Here is a 10,271-nt window from a genome sequence, read left to right as displayed (position 1 = left end):
GTACGTATAGAAACTCATTGTGGTGATTGACCCAGTACCAATTGGACTTCTATTCCATCCTATCATGGGGCGAATCTGTATAATTAGCCTAATCTGTATTGGGAAGAATTTCCCAAGATTAATAATCTAATATTCCGAAAAGAAAAACCAAAGAGACTTCCCACGAGAGCCCGGATTTCCACAAGACCACAACCAACACTATACTTCGTACTTTGCAGGTTTTATATATATATTAGACCAACACAAAACGTAAGTACAGGTAAATATATGACTAATGCTAGAATATCAGAAATTGTTTGCTAATTTTATATATAATGGTGAAATTGACGAGCAGACATAATTGTTTTCGTAAAGAACAAAAAATATTGCATATCAAATGGCTATGTGCCCCTAATAGAAGAATCTGCTTTGCTGCCATTTCTTTCCGGTTTGCCATTCATGAACGCAAAAAGATGTACTGAAATATGAAGGCGGATTCAAAACCTGGACTGCTAAGCTTAGTGTGATTAACTTACACTGTTTGAACTCTATACATGGACAAAACATCAAGTCCAAGACAGAAATTGATCTCAACACAGATTGCACAGATAAGTTGAACAACTAACGGTTATAGATCTAACCTATTGTGGATCTCATCCACCATAAACGTTCAATCTAGATATATGAAATACACATAGCCGTACCGTGTGCCTATTATAGGAGAAATCCCTAACATCAAAAAAGCTTTTGCCAACATCTATTCCAAGTTCATTTACTCCTGATTTGATATGATGTGTCAGTGAACCCAAGTCAAAAGGTGTTTTTGGATATAGCTTCTCGAAATCTAACAAGCCACTGTGCATCGGAGGAATTATCATTCTGCTGGACTTGTGGTAGTCCTTCCCCAATCACAAACTTAGTGTAATCAATGGATTTGGGAGGGGCTAAACAAGGTTTGGTTGGCGGTGGAGGAAGCAAGGAAACAAGTACCCTAGCAACCTCGTGCATCGTTGGCCTCTCACACGGGAATCTTTTTGTGCACAGCAACGCAAGCTGAAAAGTCTTCCTCACATGCGTTAAATCCATGCATGTAACAGATACCTCAGGATCCACAGCCTCCATCACGGTGTTATCATCCGCCTTTGACAATATCTGCAACACAAATCAAATTACTCAAGGCAAATGTCATAGGAGTTGAATAAAACAAAGGTCCTTTTGATAGAATTCGCAAATGCAAGCGGAAGGTGAGAAATTTGTTGAGACAAGTTGTCGGTTCTTTACTACCCAGTCTGAGATTAATCCTTTACAAGTAACAAGGTAGAGCAATTAGTGGAGAATAATACCAGCTGATGCAAGTTCAAGTCATTATCGACAGGTTTCTTTCCTGTCAAAAGCTCTAGGAGAACAATGCCAAAGCTGTAGACGTCTGATTTTTCAGTTAACCTGGAAGTCCTGGCATACTCAGGGTCAATGTAGCCTATAGTGCCCAACACCAAAGTTGATGCATGAGTTTTTGCAGTAGGGATGCATTTTGCAACCCCAAAATCAGAGAGATGAGCCTCAAAATTTTCATCCACTAGAATGTTTGAAGATTTTACGTCTCTGTGGATGATTCTGGGGTTGCAATCGTAGTGAAGATAAGCAAGACCCTGAGCAGCTCCAACAGCAATTTTCAGACGTGTTTCCCAGTCGAGCTTCACCTTTTTGGATGGCCCTATGACATGTATTCAGTTGATAATTAGTTATTTCGAAATCTATCCAAGTTTATTGCATCATTCTCAGACAGGGAAAAACAGTAATAAACTTAACTAATTAGTCATACACTGTCTAACATGAATATGTTTGATAAAAGGTTTAGAAGAATAAGAGGGTTACTAACCATGAAGTAGATCCCAGAGTGAACCATTCTCCATGTAGTCGTAAAAAAGGAGATTCCCATTAGGGGAAAGTGAGTAACCATGCAAGCTAACAAGGTTTCTGTGCCTGATGCTTCCAATTGTTTCCAGTTCAGTCTCGAACTCTCGCAAGCTGTGCGGATGCGTAGTGTAAAGTCGCTTAATGGCAATTGGTCGGGAATCTTTCAAAACACATTTATATACAGTGCTGGAAGCACCATATCCTATTATGAATTTCTCGCTGAAGTTCTCAGTAATTCTCATAATGTCATCATATGTATGGATGGCCATATCCATGTGAAGAACCACGAGTTTAGGGGAACCTAGGGAATCAGAGGGAAACAAGAAAAATAGCAACATAAATAACCTGAAAATACTAAAAAAGAATAGAGTAGTCATCTAACAATTTCAACCTTGATTGGTCTTAGGTCCCTTCAGAAACTGATGCGGTTGATTGCACTTGTACACAGCAACTATAACCATGGATAAAAGCGCTATGAAACCCAAAACGGTGCAAACAACAGCTTTTCTGGAGAAGAAGGCTGCAAACTTGAAAGTCATTTTGATGCACGACTCTAGAATAACAAAAGATCCGGTAACTAATGCACAAAAGTGAGGTCATACCATTAGATCTTGGTGCATGGGGGTCACATATTGAACCTTTCCAGTTGTTGCCACAAAGTAATGGGTTCCCCAAAAAGCTGATGAGCACAATAAGGGGGTCAGTTACTTGGACTAATGCACATATGTAAAGATGAAGCTACAATCTATACAGAAAATACCTGTCAGGTGCAAACCGCGAGAAATTTCGTGAAAGAGGAACAACACCGCTGAAATTGTTGTAGGAAATATTCCTGATGGAGTATGACATAGATAAGTAACTCCAGGAAGAATTAGAATGTGTATGATGCAATGGCAAAGACGGATGAACTTACAGACTAGTTAGGCTGAAACAGTTGGTCAATTGGTCAGGGATTGCTCCACTGAGATCGTTAGCTGTCAAAGTACTACAAAAAGAAACCAAGCCAATCAAAAGTGCATTAGAATTGACTATGATATTGAAGAAAAGCTGATTAAACTCTAAACCACTGCACTAGACAAAACTAGTTGTACTTACAGAGTTATCATGGTCTGTAGCTGTCCCAGCTCTTTGGGGATGCCACCAGAGATCTTGTTGCATGACATATCACTGCAATAATAGAAACCAGTCTCAGCACAAGATAATCAGTATACTTAAAGGTTCACATTTTGAAGGCAGTGTAACCAAAGCTCTCTGCAGAAACTCACATGGTCTGTATACTTTTCAGACTGCCGAATTCTACAGGAATTTGTCCATCAAGACGATTGCTGCTCAGATTCCTAGAATGTGTAATGATATTGATTATGTTCAAGTAACAATCTAATACAAGCTCCTGGAAATCTAAAGGTTTAATATCTCACAATGTAAGAAGATGCTCCAAATCTCCAATAGAACCAGGGATAGATCCAGAGAACTCGTTGCTAGAGAGATCCCTAAAGAATACAAGTGTTAATATAAGGAGTAACTTGAATTATGAAATCATTCCCTTGACAGTCAAGAACTCACAATGTATCAAGGTTGATGATTCTCCCAAGTTGAGAAGGTATGTGACCTTTAAATTTATTTGATGAAAGATTTCTGCCAGGAATATATCAACAATGTGTTAATATCATATAAAGGAAATTCAAAATCATTATCATGATCACCAGCCAAAAGCAGAAGAATAAAACATACAGATATGTCAGGCTCTCTAGATTCTTGAACCCTGAAGGAATCAACCCGTTTAAGTTGTTGCCATGAACATTACTGAAAGAAGAAACAAATATGTTATTAGAAACAGAATCAATAGGAATAGCAAAAGAGAATAAAAAAGTCTTAAAAGCATAAGCAACAATCTTACAGTTGATTTAATGCTGAGCAAGAGCTGATATTTTCAGGAATTGGCCCCTCCAACTTGTTATTTGCAAGATTCCTGATAAAGGAAAGCTAAGAACTAGATGTTCTAAAAGAATGTAAAACTCGAAATATACTACAAGAATTAAAGGCTCACAATTCAAATAACTGGTCCAGTTTGCCAAGTTCGGAGGGAATTTGACCAATTAGCTGATTGTCATTTAATTGCCTGTAAATAAGATGGCTCAATGCATGAAGCAAAATAAGGTGTCTTGCATAATGTACGCTAATAAATCCTCTTACAAGTAACTAAGTTTAGACATATTTCCCAACTCCGGTGGTATTGGCCCTGTAAGTTTGTTGCCGTGAAGGTACCTGTTGAATGTACAGAGTTAATCAGACAAACAAGTCACGTGTAGAAAAGTAATGCGTTCAAATAGTGATGACTTACAGCTTCCCAGTGTATGATAAATTGCCAAAGATTGAGGGAATTGGTCCCACCAACTCATTTTCACTCAAATCCCTACAAAGAAGTCAGACATCATGTAAACTTTTGACTTGTAAGCAATAACTACTGAAGATTGGAGTTGATAAAAAAAGAATAGATGCAGGTTTATAAATACTCACAGAACAGCAAGGGCTTGCATTAGACCAATCACTTCCGGAATCTTACCGGTTAGCCTATTTCCTTGCAAAGACCTGTTGAAAGGACCACAATCTTCATTTACCATTCACAGAAATGAACCCAAGAACAGAACAGATGAGCTAAAAATGACAACAGCTAAAAATCACTTGATCAAAATTCACTAACAAGGTGGCCACTTGTAAAAACCCAATATTGTAGGGAATCTCTCCAGTTATCTGATTGTATGAGATATCCCTGAAATTGAGGAAAAACAGACTTTGTTAGTAATCAAGCAGCAGTAAGAGAAAAAATGTAGTATAACATAATAAGGGCAAGGAAAGGAAACTGACAGTATCTCAAAGCTAGTACAATTTCCAATATTATCTGGAATTGTTCCGCGGAGGTTATTGCCCCGCACGTCACTGAAACAACATGAATCTTCTGAAGTTAGAATAAACTGAGATATAACACCAAACAGACAACGCAAAACATCACGTATAGCCAGAACACTTACAAATACCACAATCCAGTCAACTGGCACATATCAGGGGACAATGTTCCTGTCAACAAGTTGCCTCTCAAACCACTGCAAAACAGAAGGAACAAAAACATTGTAAATTTCACAAACACAAAATAAATACCTTCAAACACAAAAAGTATGCACTCACAGATATTGCAGAACTTCATTCCAATAGATCAACCTCGGTATCTCACCAATGAGCTGGTTTCGAGCCAGATCACTTCACCATTTAAATAACCATCTGTTAATAATGGATGTTGACTAAATTTTGAGGGAGATAAAAATAAAGTCATGGAACTCACAGCGTCTTTAGGTTAGGGATTTGGGTTAGCGTGGATGGGATTGGACCAGTCAACTGGTTGTTTTTCAAGTTCCTGAACCATGGAGTGAAATAATTCATCATAACCATATTTCAACTAGTAATCAGTAAACATCAATTTAATGTCGTTAAATAACTCACAACAACTCTAGCTGCTTGAGCTTAGATATAGAGAAAGGTATATCTCCAAAGAGCAAGTTATCAGACAAATCACTGCAGAACATAGCAAAACAACTAGTGTGAGCAACATAAAACTTTTACTGATCCAAAAAAAAAAAAAAATGATATTAAAAGGCATAGGGTAAAAACTGTTTACAGAAAGATCAGTGAAATGCAGTTGCCAATCTCATCTGGAATTTGACCAGTTAATTTATTTCCCTGAAGGTCTCTGTCATTAAAATTGAAATATTACATCAGCATGGATGACGAATAACAAAGAACAGTTAATTAAAAGAGAAATTGGACCATACAAAGATTGGAGATTCCTCAAATCTCCAATGGCTGGTGAAATTTCCCCGCCCAAGTTCAGATTAGACAGATTCCTTCAGCAAACAAAGAAAGCAAAATCAGCTAAAAAACAAATATTACTATTTGTTGCTTGATTTGTCTCGTATCTTGATATTGTGTTGTCATATTTATCTTGCCATCCAGTATCGATCACAACCTACCCTCCCCAAACCCCACTTGTGAGACTACACTGGGTATGTTGATGTTGTTGTAATAACAAAGCGCTACACTAAAGCTATCAGTGAGGATTAGAAGACAAGGACGTAAAACATACAGGGCAACAACGGACATGGAGAAATTTCCACACAACACGCCTCGCCATGAGCAAAAATCGTCGTCGTGGACATCATCCCAATCTAGCAACACGTTTGCTACGTTGCTAAACGATGCCTTAATCGACATCAGTGCTTTGCCTGCGCATGTAGTTACAACCATTTTTAGCATTCATCAAATAGTAGGCAGTAATGCAAAAAAACTGGACCCTAAATACATATAGTTAAAATAACACGGATTTTTTTTTTTTTTACCAGAGTTAAAAACACAACTTATGTTACTCAAGAAACTGAAAATCAAAACGAAATTTCGAACAAGAACTTTCATATTTCCTAGATAGCACACTCCATGTAACAAAACTCAAAATAAAGCAAAACAGAGGAGCTAGAAAAAACCTTCCATATGGTCAAAAGGCATGAAGGAAAAAAGAAAACAAAAAGTTATAAAAGCAAACACTGCTAGCTTTTGTAACATTTTCTGCATCACTGATGTGTAAAAAAGGAGTGAGAAGAAAGAGTTACCTTCTTCACTCAGTGATGAAACGATCGGTAAAATAAGCAATATAGCCAACAATACTAGGAAGGAGCAGAATTTCATCTTCACTCTCATATCCATTATCTCTCAAGAAAATATAAATAATGCTGCAGCTGGATTTTTACACTGGAGATAAGATGAAATTTGGTAGAGTTTATGTGGCATAGTTAGTAGTGAAGAATGTGTGTTTGTGTGAATGAGAGAGAGAAGAGGAAATTCAGAAGAGGGGCAGAAATAGCAGCAGGCATTTGGCGTGAAGTGAGAGAGAGGGGGGAAGCTATGGAGAGTGAACATGAAATGCAAAGTGTGTGTGTCTCTCTCTCTTTTTAATGTCACCCAATGTGTGTGTGTAGTTTATGAAGACAGAGAAACTTGACATGGTGGTTGCAGTCTCGTATAAAGAGAGAGAAGAAGAATTATCCGTAATCTGTAGTGGTTTTTAAAAATAATTAATTTTCAATTTAGAAGTTTACAATAAAATTTATTATTGCTTTTTCTTTTTGACTTTAATTGTAATTATTCTCAAAGACTACAAACATAAACCTTTACATATGGAGAAATGACAGATAATAGATTAAGGATTAGATGACAAAAGATAGTTCTCAAGTCATAAATACAAATAACATAGTCAAAATCTTTTCTAATCATATATGAGGTGTTTGATTGAACACTAAATTTAAGAATAAAATGAATATTTTTTAATCTACTGATTTAAAACAAGCTAAAAAAAATTATGGCCAAAATTTTAGAGTTAATTTATTATTAAATATATTTTACTGACTAAAAAAAGAGTGTAATATAAATTGGATAAATTAAAAATAGAGAAACGTACTCCAATAAATAATTTGATAAGTAGGGAGTACATATTGCAAGCAGTAAACGGCGGTGAAACGACGTTAGTTTTTCAGTGTTTCGAAATATTAAAAAAAAAAGTGGTGGCAGCGGCCGTCACCCCGTACTACCATTTCCCAAAGTAGCTCCACTTTTTGACAGCTACGCTCCTGGATCACGCTCTTTAATAGCGCGTGACAGTGTCTTTTGGCTCCCGTACAGCGCGTGTGCGCGTGGGGGAATGGATAATGAAAAGGGAGTGTTACAAGAAGGGGAACTAGAGTTTTAAAATAAAAGTTTCCAAAAGAAGTAGGGGTCACTTTGGAATAAAACAAAAGAATGGATATGCATGTCAAAGTGAAAACATTCCAATAAAACAATTTACAAGAAAGAGATCATGTTTTCATTTTCTCCAAGGAAAGAGAAAAATTGGTAGTATTGCTTTCTTAGCAAGGAAAGTTTAAAAAGGAATCAAATTGTTAGTGATGCAATTTAAAGCTATACCAGTTTGTATACAAATTTGCTGATTTATTTTACTGAGCATTTACGTGTTTCTACATGGACCTGGAAAATTAGCATTTTTTTAGCGACTGTCCAGCTTTTCTTCCTTTTTTCACTTTGCCTAAAGATTTGAAAAGATCCATGCTTATATAGCATGTGGAATATCCGTATGTAATAATGTATAGTTTGACCTCTTCTATGAATCCTTTTGCTGCAATAATAATTGGATAATGACTTGTAAGCAATAATGAAACAATAATAAACACTTTGCATAATTATCTTTGATGAATGATTGGAGTTACAATCTAGTGATAGTATCTTGGAATGAGAATATCAAGCTCTCACATTGTTAAATGATTACTCTGTATGCAATTTTTCTATTGCAACTAAATCCAATTTTATCCATCATTTTCTTACAAGTAAAAGTGAGAAATGAAGGCCCGCCCTCCAAATTGTTCAAGAACAGCAACGTTGATTTTCTCGACCCTTTAATTTAGAATTAGTCAGTTTTATTATTCAATGAGACGAGAAAAGGTTATAGCTCAATGGTAGAGTATCAATAAGAAGCTCGTGAGATCGACGTGAGGAGATAAAGATGACTATATTTTTGGCAGCAAACTTTCAACGAATATAAAGGACATATAAGAAAAATATTACTAGTATCATTGATTGATATTCGGTTTAAAGGAGGGATGAAATTAGTAGAAAAATTAATAAAAAGTGGTGCTATTTATGAATCCAAAAGGGGATCGAGACAACAACTCTGCTGGCTACGGCAATGGATCGAGACTTCACAGAATTAATTAGTAGTAACTTATTAATTACAGAAGTCCTTGTATAAAGCTGTGGTTGTGCAATCCTTTTTCTGTTATATAAACACTTTCATAAGTGCAGACATTAAATTGATACTGTACTAAATAATGGTGCATTACTGATTGGTTTATTACCAACCCCCCCTCCCCTACCTCAGACGGCTGAAATCAACGGTGATTCAAAGGTTAGCTAATTTGTAACAAAAAGATCGAGAGATGTTTCAGAAGTTGAAACTCGTAAAAATGTAGATTAAATCAGTTCATTTTTTATTGGACTCGGCAGCAAAATTTTAACCTGTTTATCCCTATGGTAAAAGCTAATTGGACGTTAAACTTTTTTCAAAAAAAAAAAAAAAAGACAATTTTTTTAATCAAAGTAGCGAAGAAGCTATCTAATAGTTCCATTTCACAATTAGTGAATAAGATAATTGGACTTTAACTACTTAATAATTCTCTTATCAGAACCTTTAATTAATTCTCTTATCAGAACCTTTAATTTACTTTCTCCAATTATAAGTTCTTTTCAAGTTAATTTTATTGAGAATTTTTCTTAATATTATATAAATTTGAATTTTATATCATATTATTTTTTCAAAAGTTATTTCTAAGGGGCATGGAGCCCAAGGACCAATGGTCAGTCCTGGCTTCTTCTCCCTATAAAGAATTTAGGGAAAGGGAGGAAAAATACCCCAAAACTGTTATGGTTTTGCCCTGATTTTCTTATCATATTTGAGTTTTACTTTTCTCTTGAAGGAAAATTAAATAATTACCATAATTATTTTTACTTTTCTTGAAAGGAAAATATAATTCTCTTCCATATTTGGTTATTACTTGGCTTGAAGAAAAAGTGTTGGACATCTATAAATTGAAAACATCCTTCCCACAACTAGAAAATATAGAAAAATATCTACAATATAGTCCTTTAGAGAGTTTCACTTAAGGGTAGATTTATTCTCTCAATAGTTTTAGAATATTTTTTATATTAATATTATAATGTGTAGGTCAGTTGACACCACTCATATCATATAATAAAGTTTCTTTTATAGTTTTTTTTTGTCGCCTGATTTATTGTCATTTAAAGTTTGCAATTATAGTTTCCGCATGACGCCCTGATTATTTCAATCACCAACAAATAGTATCAGCGCCAATGGTTCAATGAGGTTAAAGACAGGTTCAAGGTAAAACAGTTCAAGTTGCAACCAATTCGACGATAATGAAGGTTTTTGTCCAAAAAAAAAAACAAAAAAAGATATCTAGAGTACTACATATGGATATAATTTTCAATCATATTTTCAACAATCCTGCTGATGCATATTTTTAAAACAAAAATTATTTGTAACTCATGCTTACTTTAATGCATGAGCTCCAATTTTCAACTCATGCTTACTTTTAACGCATGAGACACTACAAAAAAAAAAAGGGTAATATGCAGAGGTTGAAAGTTGCAATTCGCGGGGGTTTAGCCTCCTCTAGCAACTAGCGGAGGCTAAAAACCCCCCACGAATTGCAACTTTCAATCTCCGCAAATTACTTTTTTTTCTGTAGTGAGCTCAAATTTTTAAC

The 10,271-nt window shown here is 35.5% G+C and overlaps 1 protein-coding gene across 1 annotated transcript; it reads right to left on the bottom strand.

Moving 5' to 3' along the window:
• Positions 1–340: 340 nt before the first annotated feature.
• LOC132045186 (LRR receptor-like serine/threonine-protein kinase ERL1) lies at positions 341–6,908 on the bottom strand. Its single transcript, XM_059435729.1, has 27 exons — positions 6,552–6,908; positions 6,032–6,170; positions 5,721–5,792; positions 5,567–5,638; positions 5,392–5,463; positions 5,234–5,305; positions 5,080–5,151; positions 4,926–4,997; positions 4,762–4,833; positions 4,598–4,666; positions 4,414–4,485; positions 4,238–4,309; positions 4,090–4,161; positions 3,944–4,015; positions 3,794–3,865; positions 3,628–3,699; positions 3,460–3,531; positions 3,315–3,386; positions 3,162–3,233; positions 2,992–3,063; positions 2,810–2,881; positions 2,657–2,728; positions 2,499–2,575; positions 2,288–2,416; positions 1,859–2,197; positions 1,323–1,693; positions 341–1,131 (listed from the first exon to the last, which is right to left on the bottom strand). Exons 1-27 carry the CDS (start codon positions 6,643–6,645, stop codon positions 790–792), a joined length of 2,928 nt encoding a protein of 975 aa, XP_059291712.1. The 5' UTR covers positions 6,646–6,908; the 3' UTR covers positions 341–789.
• Between the last annotated feature and the right edge of the window lie 3,363 nt (positions 6,909–10,271).

This window comes from Lycium ferocissimum, unplaced genomic scaffold, assembly GCF_029784015.1.
Source record: "Lycium ferocissimum isolate CSIRO_LF1 unplaced genomic scaffold, AGI_CSIRO_Lferr_CH_V1 ctg6180, whole genome shotgun sequence".
Classification (NCBI taxonomy): domain Eukaryota; kingdom Viridiplantae; phylum Streptophyta; class Magnoliopsida; order Solanales; family Solanaceae; genus Lycium; species Lycium ferocissimum.
The sequence above is the reverse complement of the archived record's forward strand: the minus strand, read 5'-3'. Positions and strand labels throughout refer to the sequence as shown.